This window comes from Meles meles, chromosome 1 (assembly GCF_922984935.1).
Source record: "Meles meles chromosome 1, mMelMel3.1 paternal haplotype, whole genome shotgun sequence".
NCBI classification, from domain to species: domain Eukaryota; kingdom Metazoa; phylum Chordata; class Mammalia; order Carnivora; family Mustelidae; genus Meles; species Meles meles.
The window spans coordinates 187,948,131-187,971,125 of record NC_060066.1 but is presented as its reverse complement, the minus strand read 5'-3'; the positions used below and the strand labels follow the sequence as shown (position 1 = coordinate 187,971,125).

At 49.3% G+C, this 22,995-nt stretch overlaps 2 protein-coding genes across 2 annotated transcripts; one reads left to right on the top strand and one right to left on the bottom strand.

The window, feature by feature from the left end:
* Positions 1 to 616: 616 nt before the first annotated feature.
* Positions 617 to 6,364, bottom strand: C1H1orf109 (chromosome 1 C1orf109 homolog). The gene is made up of 5 exons (XM_046024897.1): positions 6,231 to 6,364; positions 5,780 to 6,054; positions 3,437 to 3,616; positions 1,538 to 1,656; positions 617 to 1,377 (listed from the first exon to the last, which is right to left on the bottom strand). Exons 2-5 carry the CDS (start codon positions 6,052 to 6,054, stop codon positions 1,340 to 1,342), a joined length of 612 nt encoding a protein of 203 aa, XP_045880853.1. The 5' UTR covers positions 6,231 to 6,364; the 3' UTR covers positions 617 to 1,339.
* Positions 6,365 to 6,679: 315 nt separating this feature from the next.
* On the top strand, positions 6,680 to 21,608 carry CDCA8 (cell division cycle associated 8). The gene is made up of 11 exons (XM_046024884.1): positions 6,680 to 6,793; positions 6,961 to 7,073; positions 7,192 to 7,320; positions 9,144 to 9,184; positions 12,239 to 12,311; positions 14,319 to 14,404; positions 15,849 to 15,913; positions 16,988 to 17,083; positions 18,184 to 18,310; positions 19,070 to 19,156; positions 20,203 to 21,608. The coding sequence occupies exons 2-11, from the start codon at positions 6,977 to 6,979 to the stop codon at positions 20,245 to 20,247; spliced, it is 846 nt and encodes a 281-aa protein (XP_045880840.1). The 5' UTR covers positions 6,680 to 6,793; positions 6,961 to 6,976; the 3' UTR covers positions 20,248 to 21,608.
* Positions 21,609 to 22,995: the final 1,387 nt, after the last annotated feature.

The window sequence follows — 22,995 nt, the reverse complement described above, 5'->3', positions numbered from 1 at the left end:
GTCATTTTAGTAGTCTCCCCAGCTACTTACTCCCAGCTGAGGGGGGTGGGGAAGAGAGGGACAACTCCTCAAAGACAAAGCTCTGAGCATAATGCATGCTGCACCACCTCCCCCTGGTGGTGGGCTCTGGAAACTGAAGTCGACTTGAGCGTTCGGAGCCACAGCAGTTGGAAAACAGTGATGCGCTGCCGGGACTTCCGGTGGTTGACTTGGGATTTTTCAACTCTTACAACAGTGCAGAAAGCAATACGTGTCCACCAGAAACCATACTTCACATACTGAATATGGATCTCTTCCTGGGCTGGCGGCATGCAGTGTGCACCTCTCTCATGACGCTGGGCAGCAACAGCGCACGCCTCATGCCGCAGCTCAGTCAGCCCAGAGATCATAAGGGTAAACGACCGATACAACCATTCGAAGCCCAAACAGCTGTTCTGTTTTCAATCAATTACATGAGATAGTGAACATTTCATTGGAAAATGAAAAGCCCCTGGGGCACCTGGGTGCCTCAGTGGGTTAAGCCGCTGCGTTCTGCTCAGGTCATGACCCTAGGGTCCTGGGATAGAGTCCCACAGTGGGCTCCTTGCTCAGTGGGGAACCTGCTTCTCTCTCTGACTCTCCCTGCTGCTCTGCCTGCCTGTGTGCTCTCTCTCTGACAAATAAATAAATAAAATCTTCAAAAAAAGAAATAAATAAAATGAAAAGTGTTAAATGTGTTAAATGATTTTGCCCAACTGTAAGCTAATGTGAGTGTTCGGGGCACATTTAAGGTAGGCTAGGCTAATGTTTGGTAGGTTAGGGATATTAAATGCATTTTTGACTTACAATATTTTCAATTTACTAAGGGATTATCAGGATGTAACCTCACTGTAAGTCCAGGAAGATCTATACTGTCTTCCATCAATTATCACCTTTATTCCTTTAAATCATCAAGAATAATCATCTTCCATCAAGCAATCAGGTACGGACACAAATACACAGAACAGGCCCAGGTGTCAACCAAGCTCAGAGCTTTGGATAGTGCTGAGAGTGGTGCCACACTCCCTTCCCTGCCCTCTCCTTCCCTACCACTTCTGCGGCGGTGGCTCCTGTCCCGTTGTTCTCCTGCACCACCTTTCCTGCATTCTCTCTCTGCCTCCATCCACTGCCAAGCATCAAAAGGGCAAGGGGTGGCCCACGTGCCCTTAGCCGTGACATCGCAGGGAGAGGCCCCAGCATCAGAAGGCAGTCCTCAGGCTCTAGGCACTGATTTTTCAAGTATGTCAGGTTACCATACCAGAAAGCACCAATGTCGGTCTTCAACCGTGTCCCCCTAGTCTGCTGATAAACACGTGGCTTCTTACTCTTCCAGGAAGAAGCAAACATTCAACAGGGTATCTGGAATAGGAAGAGAGAAAAACTGGCATATCACCTCTCCAGAGAACATAAAATACTCAATTTATAAAAAATACAGGGGCACTGTAAGGGCATCTCTGTAATGCTTCAAAGAAGTGAGACACAGACAGAATGCAGACATGGAGTAAATGAAAACCAGTACCTTGTACAAGGCTTTGGTGTTCATCTTCTGAAATCTGGTTCCAGGCCTCGGGCAAAGCTTGGATATTTGCCAAGTCTCCCCAATGTACGGAGGACAGGAGGTACTTTCTCTTTAGGTAACTTCCTCGAAGTTAAGGACTGACTGCTCGAAAAGCAAATAAGGGCGTCTGGGTGGCTCAGTCAGTTAAGCATCTGCCTTTGACTCAGATCATGATCCTGGGGTCCTGGTACTGAGTCCCACATCAGGCTCCCTGCTCAGTGGGGAGTCTGCCTCTCCCTCCACCCTTCCCCCCCACTCATGATCTCTCTCTCAAATAAATAAAATCTTTAAAAAAATTAAGCAAATGAAATATGCTAAAGGGGGAAAATGCCCCGGGGAGAGCTACGGGAAGCTCGAAGAGTGAAAGAGGGACCATCATTCCATTTATCAGGCGGCAGAACTCATCTATGCCACCCCTCTTTACTGAGCACCTCCTCACTCACAGTGCGCTGGGGCTGGAGGGATGAGACATGGCCCCAACTACCTAGGATCTCACTGCGGTGAGGGAAAAACCAGGAACCGAAAAGAGAGAATGTCAGTGACATCAAAGAGGACACCGTGTAGCAGTTCAGAGGGTGCATACCTCCCACTTAGAGAGCAGCAGGAAGATTCTGGCTGGTAGAAAGAGCATAAGCAAAGGCACAGAAGTGGGGAAGCATGAATTGGTTTCAGCGCTGAGGAAATCCTCCAATCTGGCCGGCAAGGACCAGTGTGTCGAGCAGTAGGAAAGGTGGTTGAGAAGGCAGGCTGAACCAGAACACGAAGAGCACTGAAGACCAAAGTGGGCTTTCTGGCCTGTGAGCCATGGAAGCTGCTGAAAACTTGATGTAAGCGACAGGCAGAATGAAGATGTCTTCAAGACGCAGTGAGGTCACTAGCTGGAGCTGGCTCAGAGGCAAAGAAGCCAGACAGAGAACCCCATCAAGATGCTGCACAGACCAATGGGCCACATGAGAGGCGAGAAACTATGGAAGAGGCAGTGCAGATAGAGAAGGAAAATCCAAGAAGCACTCAGGAAACAGAATCAAAGCACCTCACAAGTGGCTATGTGGGCATTCTTAGAACAGTACCTGGCATGTAGTCAGTGCTCAGTACTGCGGGCTGCAGCTCTGTGAAAAACACAGGCTGATTATGTTACTCCTCTTCTCAAAACCTCTGAATAGCTTTCCATCTCACTCAGAGCAGAAGTCAAATCCTTTCAAAGACCTCCAAAGCCCTACAAAGTCTGGCCCTGTCTCTCTGACCATGTCTCCTATTAGGGTCCCCCTCCTCACTCTAGTATAGCCCAGTGGCATCCACACTATTTTCAGAACATATCAGGCACGCTACTACCTCAGAGCCTTTGCACGTGATGTTTCTTCTACCTGGGACACACTTCCCCCAAATAACACCCGATTCTCTCCCTCGCCTTTAGGTCTTTTCTTTTTATTTATTTATTTATTTTAAAATTTTATTTATTTATTTTGACAGAGAGAGATCACAAGTAGGCAGAGAAGCAGGCAGAGAGAGAGAAGGGGAAGCAGGCTCCCCGCCGAGCAGAGAGCCCGATGCGGGGCTCGATCCCAGGACCCTGAGATCATGACCTGAGCCGAAGGCAGAGGCTTTAACCCACTGAGCCACCCAGGCGCCCCTCCTTTAGGTCTTTTCTTAAATGTCACTATCTGTGAGGCCTCTCCTGACCACCCTATTTAAAATCACAACTCCACCCTCATTCCCCACTTGGCCTGCTTTATTTTTCTCTAAGCTCAGAGACCAAGGAGAACTGACCACTACCATACAGTTGTATAATCTCATGAAAACTGAAATTAAAAAGACTTCCTGAAGCAGCTCTGGACACTGTCTGAAACGTGCAAAGGATACGAATGTCGATAATGTCTCTCGATATTCTGCAACCACTCCAACATGTCAGCCACAGACGGGCTCAGCACCGAAGCCTGCAGGACAGCATCGATGCCAATGGAGTCTGCATGCTGCTCATAGATCTCAAACACCTGCTCCACGTGCCTGCTGACGGTGTCCCGCACCTTGAGGAGGGTGGCTCTGAGGGAAAAATTCTCCTGTTAGACAACATCATGAGAAAGGCCCAAGGCGGGGTTCCTCAACCTCAGCACACTCACATGTCAACCTGGATGCTTCTTTGTGGTGGGAGGTTACCCTGTGCATTTAGGGCATTGAGTAGCATCCTTGGCCTCTACCCACTAGATGACAGGAGCACACCACACCCCCACCTTCCGCAAGTTGTGACGATTGATTATGTCTCCAGATACTGCCAAATGTCCCAAAGGGAAAAACTGCTCTGGGTGCATATAACTACTGCAGAACTTAGGAAAGTTATTTATTCTCAGTCACGTATAAGAATGATCTGTTTTGCTCACTGCATGCCCTAAGTACTTAGAACACAGAGACTGGCACGAAATGACAAATACAATGAATGAATCAATGAAAGCGTTAAGAAGGGGCGCCTGGGTGGCTCAGTGGGTTGAGCCGCTGCCTTCGGCTCGGGTCATGATCTAAGGGTCCTGGGATCAAGTCCCGCATCGGGCTCTCTGCTCAGCAGCGAGGCTGCTTCCCTCTCTCTCTCTCTTCCTGCCTCTCTGTCTACTTGTGATCTCTCTCTGTCAAATAAATAAATAAATAAATCTTAAAAAAAAAAAAAAAAAAAAGAAAGCGTTAAGAAGATTAAATGCAATAATGCCCATAAGGTGCTTAGGGAAGTGCCTAACTCACAGCCAGTAGTTATTATTCCACTGGTGACTCCAAGGGACCCAGCCGACAAGAAGGCCACAACTTCCCAAAGGGCAAAGCATTCCCTAATCTATAATTGTGGCTTTCAAAATGTGTGGCTTTGACTCACAGTTAAGAAATTAGACTTAAAATAACGGCCCAATACTCACACACAAATAGGTCATCAACTGAAATAAGAGTTCACTACCTCAGAACATACCGCAATGTAATTTAATTGATGCTAATCATCTCCCTTCTAATCAACTAAGAAACTAAGTCTGGTTCATTGTTATATTCCCAGCACCTTGTGCCTGGCATCCCATAGGTGCTTATTTTGTACAAATTACTATACAAAGTCCCCATATATACACATTTCCCCTTAGTCTACAGCACAGACTATATACACCAGAAACTTCTTTTGTTCTGGTCAAGGGAAGGCCTATGTGCAGGGCGCCTGGGTGGGTCAGTTGGTTAAGCATTTGACCTGTGATTTTGGCTCATGTCATGATATCATGGGTCATAAGAGGGAGCCCCAGGTGGGGATCTGTGCTCAGTGGGGAATCTGCTTGAGATTCTCTCTCTTCCTCTGCCCCCTTCCCCACTGGTGCTCTTTCTCTAAAATAAATAAATAAATAAGAAAGAAAGAAAGAAAGAGCGAGCCTATGTGCCAGGTCTCTTGTCTATCCTCCATATTTATAACTCTAAAACAGAGGGTCTCATGTTAGGTCACAGTAAGAGTTTAGAGACATGCTTGGCACAGAGACACCAACGTACAGCAGCACAGAATGGTGGTTGAACACTCTGGCCTTGGCGTCGGGCAAACTTGAGTTAGACTTCCAGCTTTACCATTTACTAGCTGCGTGACCATAGGCAATCTGAGCCTGTTTCCTCACCAGCAAAATGGGATTAAGTGAGGTTAAATCAGAGATGTTGAAAATATTTTATGTGAGAATATACATAAAACCCTTAGCTCTGGCACTACTAAGTTTAAAGTACAGTTCCTCACTGCTTTTGACAAAAGAAGACTACAGAGAAGGACTAATTCGCTTTTTCGATTGCTTTTCTTTTCCACTGTAACTTCTACTGAGACCATCACTGTCATGCCTTACATGACAAGGGAAATGCCATAAAATAACTTTTCCAAAGAAAGATTTATTTATTTAAGAGAGAAAGAGTCTCAAGCAGACTCCGCGCTGGGTGCAGAGCCCAGTATGGGGATTGAACTCACCTTGGGAGATCACGACCCGAGCCAAAACCAAGGGTCGGAAGCCCAGCTGACTGCACCATCCAGGTACCCCATAAAATGACTTTTTGATAAGAGGTCCCATTGCAACAAATGGAAAGGAGGCAAGGCTGAGACACTTTCAATACCGTGTTCTCAAGTAAAGGGAAAAACACTCGTCTGATGGATCCTAGCTACTTATTAAACACCAAGTTTTTCCATCTTTCCGCCAAGAAGGAGTGACATTGAACTCTTACAGCCTCTCCCCTAACTTGTCCAAGACAATGTCGCCAGCCGCCAGCTGCTTGCGCCTCAGCCGTTCCTTTAAGTCAGGGAAGGCCCGAAGTGGAGGCACATCCTCAAACCTCAGATTCTGTGCCGCCTGCAGCTGCTCGGCCAGGTTGCTGAGGGAGGCCAGGAGGGGCTGGCAGTCCCCCAGGGTGCTCTGCCACAGGGCCTGCTGCTCCTCCACCACGGGAAAGCACTTCCTCAGGGCCTCCTGCACAGCAAGCCAAGGTTGGTCTTGAGTCATCTGCCGAGATAAAAACAGAAAGGGGGTGGGGGGAAGCATTAGGGTCTTAACTCGGCAGGGGAAGTAGCGAGTCCAGTGATCACCTCGTGCAGGTGAGGTTCCGCTAAACCAGGGTCTCCTCACGATGGGGGCTGTGTATCCCTTCCAGGACGTCCTGACGCGAGGCGCTGTCTTACCTTTAGGGGGACTCCAGAGGCAGGGCCTCGGTTTCCCACCTCCTGAAGGGTTGCTTGATCAGACCTCCGAGGCGGTTCGCCCGCAGCTCGGGTAGTCTCCGGTTTCAGACTGCGGATTCCCCGGGCCGAAGCGCTGTCTCCGAGCCTGTACTTCCAGAGCCGGACTCTTGCCTCCTTTCCTGGAAACTGCCGGTCGCTTTCCCTAAACCAGCAGGAAAACTTAAAGCTAATGTCATCAAAGTCTGAAGACCCCGCAGGGCCGCCACCAGGAGCCCGCTGTCTCTCTGCGCATGCCCCCAGCGCGGCTGTCGAGTCGCGAACGTATGTCGTAGACCGCAGTGCCTTCTGGGTGCTGTAGTCCTACGTGTGCACCGGCCGCCTGGCCGCGGAGCTTCCTTGTGATTGGATGCTGTGGGACCCTCCTAAGACGGCGACTTCTCATTCGTCAGCCTGTGGCAGTTTGAATTTGGTGGCGGCGGCCGCACGTCCGGTTAGGCACGAAGCTGCTCCCTCCCCTCAGCTGGAGCGGCGAGGTCTTTCTCAACCCGTTTGGTGACCCGCAGGTACGTGCCTCGCGACACCTTTATGCTCGGGCATTCAAAGGCAGGGCGCCCCCACTAGCTCTGTGGGGCGCCCGTCCGCCCTCGCCCGCTCCTCCGCGGCCCCCTTACTCTCCCTCCCCGACCTCGGCCGCTGACCTCCCAGTGGCTGCATCCCCCGCTCCCCGCAGCCTCCACCCAAGCGCCATGGCTCCGGCTAGGAAGGGCGGCAGTCGGGTGGCCAAGACGAACTCGGTTCGGAGCCGGAAGCTCGCTTCCTTTCTCCGGGACTTCGACCGCGAAGGTAGGGGCGGAGCCCGGGGCGATCGCTGGGTGCGGGTGGCTTGGGGTGTGGGCAGCAGGGTTCCAGGCCCCGTTCACCGGCCGGTGACCTGTGTTCTGTCGGCTCTGCCCTCTCGCAGTGCAAATACGATCCAAGCAAATTCAGTCGGACAGGCAGAACCTCCTCAAGGAGATGGATAACCTGTACAACATCGAGATCTTGCGGCTCCCCAAGGCGCTGCGCGAGATGAACTGGCTAGACTACTTCGGTAAGAGCTGCTGCCGTCCCCCCAGGCCTGGGCCCCCGGGGCGCCTCTGTGGTCGCCTGAGTGAAGTCCTCAGGATCGCTTTAGGAAATTGCAGCCTTACCGCTTCCTCCGCTCCTTATCTCACTTCCCTGCTTTACCTTTGTGCATAGGACTTAACCTCATCTACACACACACACACACACACACACACCCGCCCAGGTAGGCGAACGTCTTCTCTAAAGGAGAATTTACTGTCTAGTAAATATTTTAGGCTTTCTGTGCAGAGGGTTCTCTGTTGCAGCTACTCAGCTCAAGCTGTTATAGGTCCAAAACAGCTGTAATGAATGGACAGTATGTGTCCAAGTAAAATGTATTTATGGACACATAGAAATGTAAATTTTGTGTGAATTTCATGTGTCACAAAACACTCTTTATATTATACAATCATTTAAAGACGAATAAAAGAATAACTTGGTTTGTTACTAGAGCTCAGATGGGAGGATAACCCCCAAGCAGTGCTTTCTGCATCTTATGGAACCTGTCAACTTAAAAAAAAAAATGAGCAAATCAAATTGTGATATGCAAGGGCTCAAGTTTTTCTGACGGGAGAAAAATTGCAACCTGTTCTCCACTCCCTTGTTAAATGTCCAAGGACATGCAAGAGGCGTTCCTTTCTGCTGGGTTACCCTTACTTTTCCTATTTTCCTTTTTATTGTCTATTGCATTGGCTCCTTCCTGAATAGAAATGCATGTTCTGTTCAAATAATAGATATTTAATGATTCTTTGACCTGCCCTTTTATTTGCACGTTTCTACAAATATTCACTGAGCATGTCTCAGTCACAGTGCTACGGGCTGAAAGTGCTTTGGGAAATAACACAGACACTGCCTACCCTCAGGAACTTACAAGTTAGTAGGGGAGGGTCGTTTTAAAAATGCACATGTGATTAGATAGTCAAAATCGTAAGTACCAGAAAAGGGAAAGAGTAAGGGTCAGTAGGTACATTTATCTAGTGCTGTACGTTTATATGTGCTAAACAGGTATCGTACTGAGTGTGTTACATATGTTAACTGACTTTATGTTCACAACAAAGGTGTTCATTGTTAATATTGCTCCTCTTTTACAGGTGACAGAATTAAGGCACAGAGAGATTAGTTACTTTGCTCAGGGTCTCATAAGCTAGTGAGTAGCAGAGGGTGTTTAAACCTAAGCACTCTGTCTGGTTCAAAGCATGAATTCTTAACAGTTCTACAGGACACTAAGAGAGTTTCTTGGAGGATTAACCTAACTTTATTCTACATCTAAATCTTGCACAGACCTCTTTGTTCAATACACACTGGCTACATACCTACCCTGTGCCATATTTTTGCCCAAAACTGTCCTCAAGGAGTTTAGTTCAAGGCAATGGACGGGGGGCGGGGTGGGGGCATGCTTAAACAACTCTGAGTAGTGGTTCGGTATGATGAGAATGAGCAACTAGGTCAGCACTTTGCCGCAACCTGTTGTCATAGAAAAATAAAGACTTTGGGGTTTGAACTGAGTTTCAAAAGACGAATTAGAAATTTGCCAGGTGCAGAGGTGCATTTCCGGTAAAAGGAATAATAAGCGCGGAGGGGCAGAGGCACAGGAGACGGTGACACATCTGGGAAATAAGGACTTAGGTGTGGTGGGACCTAGAATATGCTATAAGGCGGCCAGTCAGGTGTGGAGAAAAATTAAACGAGGTTGCAAAGGGCCTTGGGTGTTGAAGCCAGGGCTTAATCTGGTCCAGTTTTAGAAAGCTAATGGGAAGATGGTTTATCATTAAGATCTGATAGTAACTAAGTAAAATGTTCTTTTTAAAGCCCTTGGAGGAAGCAAACAGGCGCTGGAAGAGGCCGCAACAGTAAGTGACCTGTCCTATTTTGGAACCGGGTTTAGTTTTTAAGTTTAATCCCATCACAAAATCCATGTTTACCATGGAAGAGGGCTCCTAGGGGACATGACCTGTTTGTGCCAACTGTAAAACTGTGGTTGTCAAAGGCTGAGTCTGTGAAGCCCAAATACTGTCAAGTTCTACAGAGGGAGGCATTCTGTTTTTGGCAGGTTCCTTGTAGCTCTCTGCCCTGACCTCTCAGGCAAAGCAAAAGCCTAAAGCCCAGTCCCTCTAAGCCCCTGGGTCATTCATTACCTGATGGCCTGGTCTGCTAGGTGTCAGAATTGTTGTTTTATTTTTATTATAAAGATTTATTTATTTGAGAGAGAGAGAAGGGTGGAGGGGGAGAGGGTAAGAAAAACTCAAGCAGACGCCGCATTGAGTGCAGAGCACGACATGGGGCTTGAACTCACCACCCCAAGATCACAGCCCAAGACAAAATTAAGAGTCGGACGTTCAACCAGCCGTACACCCAGGTGCCCTGAGACTGTTGTTTTATCACGTCATCCTCTAGAAGCTTCACTCTTATTTGGGACTCTCAGGATTCCTCACCCTCTCTCACCTCTTTCATCCCAGCATCAGCGTTAGGATTGAAGACAGTCAGATGGGGAAGCAAAATAAAGAGTTCAGATTTTAGATCTGTCCTGCCCAATACAATAGCCACCAGCCACATGTGGCTATTTTTATCAATTAAAATTAACTAAATTAAAACTTCAGTCCCTCAGAGACACTAGCCACATTTCAAATGTTGACTAGCCACACGTGACTAGTGACTACATATTGGTAGTTCAGAAATAGAGCATTTCTACCCTTGCAGAAAGTTCTGTTATACAGTGTTGGGATCTAGTCCATAATGGTCTTCACAGAGACCCTAGGCACTCTACAATCAGACAGAAACAATGCACATACATACATGCATTTGTTATCTTTCTGGAGAGAATGTTTATTATAACCTTCATCAGGTTTATAGAATGAACCCAAAAATCTACCTCCTTCTCTTCGTTATTAGGATCTCTTGGAATTTCTGGGTTTGAAGGGACCTGACTACACGTTGTACATGGTAGCATTGAATGGCAGATCTCCACCTGCCTCAGAAGTTAAAGGTGTTTCAGAGCCAGTTGTTCCGTCAGGAGAAAGAGAGTTTGGAGATGAATATTGTAGGAGAGGAGTGGGGGATCACTAAAAACTAAAATCAAGAGCTAGTAAAACATTCTCAGTTCTGGCTTTCTCTCTCTTTGTAGCATGTTCCCGCCTCCACACACCCAGATCTGGTGTTTCAAAAGACTTACCTCTGAGATGAATTACACTCGTTAGCTAATGCATCACCCTCATTTTAATTAATCAGACATACAGAAATACAAATCAGAGAGCTTCTAGTGTAATATGAAGCCGGTGTCATCATGCCAAGTCAAGAGAATTGTAGCCTTAGCTAATATGCGTTAGAACTCAGGAAAGGAATGATACTTTGGCACAAAAGTTCATAATGATTAGGTATGTGAGGGTCTCCCAAGACCACTCCCAGGAAGACTCACAGGACTGAGCATATAGTCCTACTCATGGCTATGATTTATTACGTGAAAGGATATAAAGCAAAATCAACAAAGGGAAAAGGTGCCAGGGCCAAAGTTCAGAGGAAACCAGGCGGAGGCTCCCAAGAGTCCTCTCCCAGTGGAGTCACTTATGACACCTTAATTCAACACACGTGAGACAGTGTCTACCAGAAAAGCCTATTAGAGACTCAATACCCAGGATTTTCATTGGGAGCTGGTCACATAGGCATCTTCTGCCTAGCATGTACCGAAATTCCAGACTTCCAGGAGGAAAACAGGAATGCAGCATAAGCCATGTTGTTTGTACAAAGCTTAGGCCCAGAGAGTCATTCTAACCAGGGAACGGTGGGAATCCTGAAATCAAGTTCTCATGCAAGCCGTAAGCCCATCCATGCAAGTAAGCCTCTCTAAGGATATCAGTCTTAGGCCTATTGACTCTTCTGCACAAAGATGATCAGTGGCCTGCCACCACTGACACCTTCATAACATGCAAGTTGTTTCTAGAGATGGCACCTAGTTGGCCACTATCTACTCCATCGACCACTTCAGACCTCACTAAGCTCCTACAGCGCTGTCTCTTGCTAAGATCGGACAGCCTCAAAATGCTCCTCCGAGCACTCCCCGGACTCACTACCAGTCTGGAGATGAAACCTGTCATCCCTAGTCTGTAACACCTCCTCTGATACTTACGTGTGTCCTGCAGGAAAAGGCAGAGAATCATGCCTGCTTGTAGCTATTCTCATTCACATAGGTAGTCACCACTGGGAGCACATTTAATGAGAATGGTGATAACTAGAAGCCTTTTTGAAGGGCCTGTGGGTGCAAGAGAAAACCTTACTGACTCTCTAGACTTTAAAAAAGAGAAAAGTCTAGTACAGCACCAAGTGCAGAGAACGTGAGTCATTAGCAACCTGTATTGTTTGCCAACGGGACATAATCAAATGCATCCACTTTCCCTGAGTGTACAGCCAAGAGGAAACTTGGACATGTGCATCGGACACATGTAGAAGTTGTTTAGAGTAGCAGAAGACTGTTGACAGGAGATTGGAGAAATTAATTGTGATAGAGTCACACGGTGGGATGCTACATGACAGTGAAAACAAACAAACTACTCCAGAAGCGGCAGAAGTGAAACCACATAAAATATTATTTAAGCACATATACCTTTATAAAAAACAAAACCCCCCACACACAAACATGCTTTCTTTTAAGCAAATGCAATGATAGTGGTCACCTTTGGGGAAAGACAAGGAAATAGAACAGGAAAGACTACAGAGCTAGAAGCAAATAATCAGCAATGTTTTAGCTCTTGGGTTGTATAGTACATTTATAGGAGCTCACTAATATCATGTTATAACTAATACGTCTCATAAGTAATAAATAATATGTTTTTGAAATTAATTGTTTTGAGTCTTAAAATATTCCCCATATTTGATGGAATATGCCTGGTGATTTCTGGCTGTGTTGGCAACAGGCGGACCTGGATATCACAGAAATAAACCGACTAACAGCAGAAGCTATTCAGACACCCTTGAAATCTGTCAAAAGTGAGTACTTTTCAAAACCCCTTGTTGAACTGGGAGAGTGGAGGCAAGGTGGCAGGCCGGCAGCTCAGAGAGGCCTCAGTGGTAGGGCCTTTTCCATCGAACTGGTCCTCCATCTTGCAAATCCGATAATATGGTGTCGGCCACTGCATTGGGTTCATTGTATGCAGGACTGATAGTGAGCAAACTGCCAGCCATTGTGGGAGCAAGAGTGAGAGTGGAAGGAGAGGGAAAGCTGTGTGGGAAGCATGACTGCCCCTGGCTCCGCTAGTTAGAGGGTGACAGGACTGAGAGGCATTACGGGACGTAGTGAGGCCCGCCAAGGTACCCCAGTGTGATCAAAAGGGTTGAGAGAGAATTGTGAAAGGACCAGTATCCTCTGGGTGCCATCCCACATTCCTGGACTCAGTGATCTGCTGCGGAAAATCATCCCTCCCTCACACCCCATACTCTGAGAAATGCTGTTCCAGAGGGAACGTGTTTGGGAAATGCAATTGTGACCTGAGAGCATCATGGAGCAGGGACAGGATGAGCCCTACTACAGACTTTGTGTCACTGTCATTAAGCTTTTGTAGCTCAGTGCATCCACAACTTGTGAGGCGAGGCCCGACCCAGGGCCTGGATCTTGACCAGTGCACTTCTCCACTGGGGAGGGCCAGAAACACGGTCCAGTTCTTAGTCCATTTTGCTTTCCATCGAATGACCTCATAGCATGAAGACAGCGGGAGCTTTCACTTTGCCAGTGTCACACTCCAGTGCTGCCTTGGTGAGATTATGACAGAATTGGGCTCGGGTGTTCCTGGAGATCTTTGGCCTCATATTTATAGTGTGTTAGTTCATTTTGGGTTGTCTCCACATTTGGGGAATGATTTCTCTTCTGGATTCCACCATTTTGCTCAAGTGGTGGGGGAAGGGGGCCTTCTGATCTCACCCCTGGGAACAGACACACGAGGACCCAAGTCAACCAACAGTAAAACTTGGCTTTGTGCCCTCTTGACCATTGGGCTTTGTCTACATTATAAGCTGGTTCCAAAAAGGAAAATTAAAAAAAAGATAAATATATTATTTAATGTGTCAGAAAGTAAAAATTTTTGCTAAAAAGCTGTCCCGTCTGAGACCCTACCCCCCATGATCAGATGCCTGAATCATCTCTGGAATCCCTGCTCAAGATTGTCTGGCTCAGGCTTGTACAGAGTTAGCAGTGAGACACTAAATTTCATCACTAAACAGCTGCGGTGCTTAGAAAGTTTTCTAATCTATGTAAATAATAATATTGTAATAAATAATTTTTTTTTTAAGATTTTATTTATTTATTTGACAGAGAGAGAGAGATCACAAGTAGGCAGAGCAGCAAGCAGGGCCGGGGTGGGGGGGGGGGAGCAGGCTCCCTGCCAAGCAGAGAGCCCAATGCAGGGCTTGATTCCAGGACCCTGAGATCATGACCTGAGCTGGAGGCAGAGGCTTAACCAACTGAGCCACTCAGGCGCCCCATAAATAATAATTCTTATGATACATGTCCCGTACTGTCCAAAGGGCTCTATGTTCATGCATTCCACAGACACTTAAACACTCACAGTCACAATTCTAGGGTTTGGGGAAATAGGAACAAAATTAACAAAGATGCTGTTCTTGCGGAGCGTGTTCCAGGTCTCACTGCCCCTGTGAAGTGACTACTCCCTTTTCTAGATGAGGACATTGAGGCAGTGCAGTGAAAGCCCCATGCCCTGAGCGGTGCTAGGACCAGGCCTCACGCTCGAGTCTAGCTGAGTCCGGCATCTGTGCTCTCATCGGAATGCTGGGCATCATATGGGCTTCGTTAACCAGTCTGGTTAGTTTTCTATGTCTAAACTCTCTTTTTTAAAAAAAAAAAAAGTCATCTTATTTATATTCAAAGTCTATTTCTTGATTACAGCCAAAGATTTCATACGTTTTATTTCCTCTAAGAAACATGAATGCATGAAAATTTACTCCTATGAGAAAGATGACTCTGTTAAAACTGTTTCTTAACAGCACGGAAGATAATGAAGTTGGATGAAAGGATAGTAGAAGAAGAAGAAGAAGAAGAAAATAAGAAAAAGAATCTTCAAACTTCAAGAGTAAGTAGGCACTTGTGTTTGGGGCTGGGAGCTGACGGGGGACAGAGAAACACAAAAATACCTAACCTCCCAGTGCCTCACCCCGACCTACCAGAGTTCACTGTTTCGCAGAGAAGAACCACTTTAATGGCTCATACGAAAGCCCTCAGAGAAGTGGGTACACAGCACATAGAAGGCCGAAGAGGAAGCTATCAAATTTTACCTCCCCGCTTAGGGTACACCCAGGCTTTTAAAAGTGAGGGGGATTTCACTAGCTGAAGAAGAAAGGGCGGGGAAGCCCAGGAGGAGATAGATAGGAACGTTCCCTCAAGTTCCATTTAAAGAACAGGGAGCCATTGGGGATGACAGGGCTGTAAGCTGTGGGTGATCTGCCTACAGGAGGGCCCGAAGATGAATGGCCTTGTGTGCCGAGCTCAGAAGTTTGCATTTCATCAGGTTGGTCACACTGAGTGACAAATGGACGAGGGGAAAAACCAGAGACAAGGAAACCAATTGGGAGGCTGTTGTAATTCTTAAACTGAGGCCCTCATGCTATACACAGAGAAGGGATTTTTTTTTTTTTAAAGATTTTATTTATTTATTTGACAGACAGAGATCACAAGTAGGGAGAGAGGCAGGCAGAGAGAGAGGGGGAAGCAGGCTCCCTGCTGAGCAGAGAGCCCAGTGCGGGGCTCGATCCCAGGACCCTGGGATCATGACCTGAGCCGAAGGCAGAGGCTTTAACCCACGGAGCCACCCAGGCGCCCCAGAAGGGATAGTTTTGACAAATGTGAGCAGGACTGATGGAGGAAGGGAGGAAGCAGGGATACCCGATCCGTTTCTAGCTTAGGTGCCCTTCATCCATGGAAGGCGGCCCACAGGAGGGTGCTGGGTTCGGGTGAAGGCAAGTAGCCAGGGTGCCAATTACCTGACACGTTGAGGGGTCCATCCTTTTCTGAAATTTCAACCTGAAGTTCAGGGAGAAGTAGGAGGTTGAGAGGCACACTGACTCCTAGTGTGGGCATCAATGAAGTCGTGTAGGGAAGGCATGGAGGGGGAGGCTGAGGACAGGTACCTGAAGGGAAGCTAGAAAGAGGAGCTTACGCAGCAGCCTGTGCAGGTACAGCCAGAGCAGTGGGGAAGATTGGGCACCACAGGATGGCCTGAGTGACCTTCACAGCAACATTGCATGGGGGAGTCATGGGGGCCGGCCAGGCTACAGTCAGTTTAAGAGATTTACCTTTAATCTTGGTCAAAACTGTCCACTTTGAAGACCCAGGCGGTGGACGTCCTTAGTTCCCTGGCCATGTTCCATGTTACTTACAGCACGCACTTCTGGGAGATAGAGCTCATGTTCATCAATTCACATTTCCCCCATCCCCTCCTTTCCTTACCCTTTACCCACCCTCACTTTCCCCTTTTGGGGGCTTCTTATAACCCCAGTGTCATTTGATTGCGAATCCAGGTCAAAAGGTGTCCTCCATCCAAGAAGAGAACCCAGTCCATACAAGGGAAAGGCAAAAGCAAAAGGTGACGGCTTTTCCAAATGTCCGTGTGTGTTTTGGTTTTATTGGGGAGCCCCGTCCATCACGGCAGAGAAAGGATGCAAGGGTTTTTGTGGCCTGTGCTCGAGCAGAACTTGAATCTCCAAGCTGGAGGGGCCTCTAGAAATGATCTGACCCAACGTGTTCTCCAGTTCTGCCCATGTTCTCTATCCTCCCCCACCTTTTTTTGTTTGTTTTAATCACACCAGGAAGAGTGAGGACCAGAAACCTATCATAAGCAATGTATATTTTGTGCATTTGCCTGACAGTCCACGTGCAGAGCCCCCCCCCCCCACCCTGGGGCCAGTCACAAAGTGACTCACCTACCTACAGTTGTTCCTTGAGATGGTCCACCTGTTTCCTAATCAGTAAAGAATCACCGTGGACTTGAACTGATTATGCTGGGCCCTGCTGAACCATTTGGGATGGGGAATGGGGGGGTGTATCTCAAGAAGCTTAGAAAGTAGTGGCTGGGACGTGTGTCTGTGAAGGACACTCCCTGGGCAGCGGTGGCTGCCTAGCAAGAGGGCAGGAGCTCCGGCTGAGGGGCTCGTGGGGTGTGGAGAAGCTGTCTCCTTCCTCCTATTCTGTCAGTCTGGCTCAGAGGCCGGACTCTGGAGGCTTTCTGCCCAGCTTCAGAGCTCTGGCTCCCTCTTCATTAGCTCTGTGATCTTGGCCAAGTTGCTGGAGTCGGTATGCTCGAGTTTCTGTGGCTGAAAACGAGGATCACAGCTGTGTGTCTCGGGTTGTCAGGAGGGCTGCACGAGCTGGTGTATGCAAGGCGCTTGGGACGTAGCCACGTGGTCAGCATCCTCCATGAGTGACCTGTGGACGTAATGGCCACTTTTTTTTTTTTGAGATTTTATTTATTTATTTGACAGAGATCACAAGTAGGCAGAGAGGCGGGGGGGGGGGGGGAGAGGAAGCAGGCTCCCTGCTGAGTAGAGAGCCCCATGTGGGGCTCAATCCCAGGACCCTGAGACCATGACCTGAGCTGCAGGCAGAGGCTTTAACCTCCTGAGCCACCCAGGCGCCCCTAATGGCCACTTCTTACCCACAGGTCAAGCCATTATAACACTGTCACCCCAGCTGTGGGCCGGCTGGAGTTGTCTATGGTGAAGCCAACCCCAGGCCTGACCCCCAGGTTTGACTCGAGGTGAGTAATGGGGGCAGCCCCTGCGTCTGACAGGAGCCCACCAGTTCGCCTCGGTCCTTAAGAAGAGCTAGTGGGAAAACACAGCTCCTTGGTCCAGCAAGGCCTCTTGAAAGAGGGTAGCTTCTGGGCTTCTGAGCGTCTGCCTCTCCCCTAAGTGTATGTTCACCTGTTTTCAGGGGCAGAATAAGTCTTTATTTGATGAGAGGCAGAGAACATTCTGCCTCTGAGGACTAGGAGGCCTCTAGGGACTCTTGCTCAGCCTTTTTCAAAATGGGCAGGTACTCTCCTGTACCCTTGGTAAGAGTGCGGATGGGCACCACGTCACGCCGGGGAGACTGATGTGACCAGGCTGGAAGCTAATCTCTTCCACCGGCTGGTTAACTAGACAGGAGATGCTCTGGGGCCAGAAAGAGGCGACTCTATGTGCTGACGGAGCAGCGTCGTGGCCGTGGGCACCTCCCAGCGTCCTGCATGACAGCGTGTCCTAAGTGATCCCATTTGTGTTTATACAGAGGATGTTTCTGGAAGGCATTAAGGATTTGAAAGTCAGAATCTCTGGGGTGAGGAGAGGGAGGGAGAAAGACTTCTTTTAATTCCCACTCTTGAACTGTTTTTTCATATGCACGTAAAGCAAAGGACATTTAGAGAAAATCAGGTAGCAGGATTTTAACTGTCTTGAGAAAGTTCATTTGGGAATTAATATAATGATGTAATCTCTGAATCCTCCTTTTTTGACCCTGGAAAATTCCTCTTGCTGGAAGCACTTAGCCACTCTTGGAAGTGCATTAACCATAGTTTATTTCTGGCTCTGTGGATGGATGGATGACTGGTGTCCATGCAGAGCTTGGGACCTAAGAGTTCCATGAATAAGAACTGACTTTGGCTAGATGCGTGTTTGATCATTACAAGCTCCATTCTCCAGCTGTGTGTAGTCATTACTGTTTAAAAAGACTTTTTGCCCTAAATTTAGAACTCGCCTTCTTAGAAATGCAGGATTTGAAAACTACAGCTTGAGGCCAGATGGGGGTTGGAAGAGCTCATGGCGCCTTGTGTCACTCACTCTGCCAAGCCATCTTGACAGAGCTCTTCCCACTTCACAGGGTCTTCAAGACCCCGGGCCTGCGGACCCCAGCAGCCAGAGAGCGGATCTACAACGTCTCCATGAATGGCAGCCCTCTTGCTGACAGCAGAGAGATTTTCCTCACGGTGCCGGTGGGCGGTGGAGAGGTGAGCGTCTCAGGGCGGCTGGGCCACCACGCGCAGCTCCCTGGGCATTTCTTTCCTTGGCCCATCACCCACTTCTCACCCCATAGTCCTTTGGGTTGCATGGGTCCCGATGCGCATGCTTCTGCAGGACTCAGAACCAGTTTTCTCGCCCAGGCTGGGCTCCTTGCCTGGCTCCGTGTGCCGTTTGTTCATCAGCTGACGTTTGCCCACCTGTGTGGTGGCTCCCCCCGGGCGTAGACAACGTGCTTCCCGCTCTTGAGAATGCGTTCAGTAGTCAAGATAGGTTCACAGTCAAGTCTGGTGGCACGGGACACGGACAGTAAGGGAGGCCCTAAAGGGAGTGCAGAGGAAGGCGGCATCAGGGAGTGTGCTCTAGAAAGGGGAGCATGAGCTGTGTCTGCCAGGAAAAGCCAGAGGGGTTCTGATGGGGGGCTGAGCCCAGTTGCCCTGAGCTGAGTGGAACAAGTTGCAGACGTCAGCTCCTGGGAGGGAGGGAAGGTGTGTCTCAGTTGTGTCTGCAGGGCACTTCGAAACTCATGTCCCTGCCCTTAGTCCCCGGGTGGGCCAGCCGCGGGCCAGTGAGAAACACTGCTGTCGTTATCTCCTCAGGGCAAGCACCTCTCCTAACTGCCTTGCCTGCTCCCACGCCCCCTGCCCAAAGTGCAGGATATAGAGGGGACCCCTGGGGCAGTGGGCCCTTGGGTGCGGGGTCCTGCCCTGGGGGACATGGCAACTGAGCGCACCCCGCTCTCCACACAGAGCATGCGATTGCTGGCTAGTGACTTGCAGAGGATGGACATCGCTCAGCTGGACCCAGAGGCCTTGGGAAACATCAAGAAACTCTCTGTGAGTCTCATAACCCTCCGCTTGCTCAGTTCAGCTGTACTTAGGATTGTCTTTTCGCCTGGGTTTCACACTTAGTATTGTGCTGTCTTCTTCCCCCAAGGGATTGTAGCTGTTCTCCTCCTTACCTTGCAGCGCTTCCGTCCCTGGACTGATGCTGCCTTTCAGTCTCTCCCAGGCTGCTGCCACAGAAGTTCCACGGCAGACTCAGACATCTGCCTCAGTTGGGCAGTTAGTGCCCATATGCAAGGGCGTGGTTGACTGCCAGGGAAGGAAGCTTCCTGGAGGGAGGGAGGGGCTCGTTCCAAGGAGTCCCGCAGAATCAGAGACAGTGTGGAACAGCCAGGCCTCTGGAGCCATGGGGCCGTCAGTGACAGCACTGTGTGGAGCTCCATTCTGGTGCTCCCGGAGCCTCTCTGTCTGAAGCCCACGCATGCGCTTCTCCGATGCTCCTCCATCCCTCCCTCTTGGCAGAGAACCTCCTCCGGGGGCTCTGGGTCCCCGCTCCTTCTCCTTCAATATTGGCTTGCTTGTGACTTCCAGCAGCCACACTCCCAACTCCGACTTCGCTGCTCTGACACCCAGCACTGACTATCCCCTTCTTGTCACCCCTTCAGTTCTCAGGAGGGAAAGTAAATGGATTCAGCTTTGGTCAGATGGGCCTCCGTGGTCCAGTTAGCACCATCTCGGGCGGTGGATGGGACCCCCCCTTCTGGGGGGGGGGGTCTGTGAAGGTTACCTCCCGGGCACACGGCCCAATGTCGAGGGCCCACACATACCTAGCCACCCAGATCCAGTGACGTTCATCCTCTCATCTGCACCATAGCACAACTGGCTCATCTGAGGTCTTGTTTTACTCCCACGTTCAGATGAGGAGTGGGCATTCAGAACAGTTACTTAGTTTGTCATCCAGCTAGAGCGCGGAGGGCTGAGATCCACTCAGACATGCCCACCCCAAATCCAGGGTCCCCGAGGTGACTGTCAAGTGGCTACCAGGCACGCGTGGCCAGTGGCCTTTTCTCTCAGTGACCTGCCCCTTTCCTTTGTAGAGCCGCCTTGCCCAGATCTGCAGCAGCATACGGACTCACAAATGAGGCTGCTGTCCCAAGAAACTGAGCTTGACGGGATGGACTTTCTGCGGGCACTTCCGGGACCCCGAAGAGACTTCTTCCCTTCAGGTTTACTGTTTGTTTGAGTGTGAAGTTCCAGAGCAGGGAGTGGTGTTCCTCTGGGAGAATTCGGGAAGCAGGGAGACACACTGCTCCTCCATCGGTTAGATTAAGCTTTGCTGTTCTCGCCACCCAACCTGACTGCCTGCTGCATCCATGCAGTTGAAACTTCCTGTCACTCTCCTGGCAGAATTCTCCTTCCTGCTCTCAGAGCTGCTGCCGTCTGCCTCCTGTAACCCAGCCTCCTCTCCGTCCTGCCGTTACTTCAGTGGAGGTGGTGGGAGAGAACCTCAGGTTCCCAGGAAGACCACCTGCTCCCCCTCCTCAGAGAACCCTCTGCATCTGGCATTTCTGCTCTGTGTTGCTTGAGGCTGGGAGTTTTAGGGTCAAAGCAGTGAGCTCTGGGCCATGGCAGGACAGACCTAGAAAGCTGGAAGGAACCGTGCAAATGGGGACAGGACAGCAGAATGGGACGTGTCCCAGCAGTAGCCACAGCAGAGCCCATCTCAGCCCGGCCCCAGCCCTGCTTTCTGCGGTGGTGGATACTCAGTGGGGCTTCAGGATCTTACACCCGCTGTGCGCAGTAGTTTTTTCCAAGCTGACTTGTGGAACCACAGTTTGTATTTATCCCTTTACCGAAGACCAAAAACTGGTTTGGAGGCAGCTTCCACGTCTGGCACCTCTACCTCTCTAGATGGTAGGAATTTGGATAAGAGAATTCTAGGGCTTAGTTTAGTCTAGGGTTTTACATGACCAGCTGCAGAGAAACTATCTCTAAGCTCTCCGTGGTCCAGTGGTCCCTGCCAGGTCCACAGACTTCGCAGAGAGCACTTCCTCTTACGGGGTTCACTGGGGGCCAGGTGTGAATTGCCTGGTGGCCTCATTCCACGTGTTTGGCCTGTGCTCCGGGCATAGGCTAGTTACTCAGAGTCCGCCCCATGGTCCCTGTGCTCCAGCCTACACCTCCGCCCTGACGAATCATGAGATGTGGTCCAAAAGTACGGAAACTCAGGAGTTCCCGCCCCACGCTCAAGGGCCCCGTGTTCTCCCGTGTGGCTCTGTGTTCTACTCCATGTCACTTTGCTCTGTGACCCTCCTAGCAATCCATTCCTATCGCAGCTGTATTCCTTTCAAGTTGTTTTATTCTCCCTTTCCTGAGACTTTTGTGCATATTGTGTTCCTGATTAATGGCATCTTTTAAGCTGTTGTAATTAGGGCTACTGAAAGGTACCCGTTTTCAATAAATCGTGGGTTGGTTTGTTTTTAATGTCCTCTCCAAGCTGCGCTACCTGGACTAGAGGCCGTCTGGGAGCTGAAGCTGTGGGAGTGGGGGGCTGTGAGCAGCTGCTTCCCTCAGAAGATCCAGAAACCTCTCCTGTAGCAGAATCTCTCTGATACCTGAAGAAGGGGCCCCTCGCCCCAACATGCAGGCCATAGGTAACCTATCCCAAGCAGGTTTCCCTCGACACCTTTGTTCACATGAAATTGACACGTGGGAGGACAAAATCTAGGCTATCCGTAGTGCACCCACTGAGTCAAGGCTTGTTGGTCAGGAACAAAGCAGGAGCACAGATAATACAGTTTTCGTGCTTCTCACCTCTCAGAGTCCCAGAGCTGTGGCAGATCTGCCTGCCTAAGATTCTGCACTGAAAATGATCCACATGGACCGAACGGGGGAAGAGCAGAGTGGGTCATGGTGTCGCCCTTTCACCTGGCGCTGACACTGATGGGTGGGGAGGGGCCTGTGCTCGGTGACAGCTCTGAAACAAAGGTTACTCGTTTCCAGGGACTTCGTCACCAAACCTGAGGCTTCTCCCCTTTCCTTCATCCTCTGGTGCAGTGTCAAGAAGAGCCTGGCATCAAGGCAACACTTAGGACCCAACCTGCTTGACCCGGAGACGTCCTCGCCCTATTTCATCCCACTAGCATCACCGCCTAAATGAACCCAGGTGTAGGGCATGTGCAGTATGGAGCAGGTGCCCAATAGGTGCCTGTCACGTGATGAAGATGGAGAGTCTTTCATCCCATATAAGGGGCGGACGTGGAGGGTAATGAGTTCCCCATCCCAGGATTGAAAGCATGGGCTGAACTATCACAGAGTTGGGATGTCGCAAAGGAAATTTAAATTCTACTGCCAGCGCACAAACCAAACAGACATACATTCACTGGATTTTGTTGTTTCAAATTAGTTACAATTTTAAAATTGTGAGATTTCACAAAAATGATTGCTAGCCTCCAAAAAATAGGATCTGGTAACACAGCCAGCTGGAGCTGAGAGCAGCTTTCCCTAGAGAACCGTCTCCCCATTCAAAACAGCCCCTGCTGGATCGCTTCCCTTTGTTACATGCCTCACCCCGGGAGGCAATTTACTTTGTACCCTCTGCCATGTAGATGAAGTATTCGGAAGAAAAGCACAGTTGCTCTGGGTTGAAGGGAACATGGGCACCGAGTCCTCCTCTTCACCTGAGGCAGCCACCAGGGGCCCTAGAGTTCCGATAAATACCAGGTTCATTCTTTGCCCTGCAGGCTTCCTGATATTTCCAGAAGCCCTAACTGGGGCTTCCTGTGGAAAGAATTCCAACTGTACAGCCTTACAAAGAGGTTAAATTATTCTTACGAAGAGCTAGTTCTTGGGGCGTGAATGGTAGGAACTCACCTAAGTGTCACCCATTC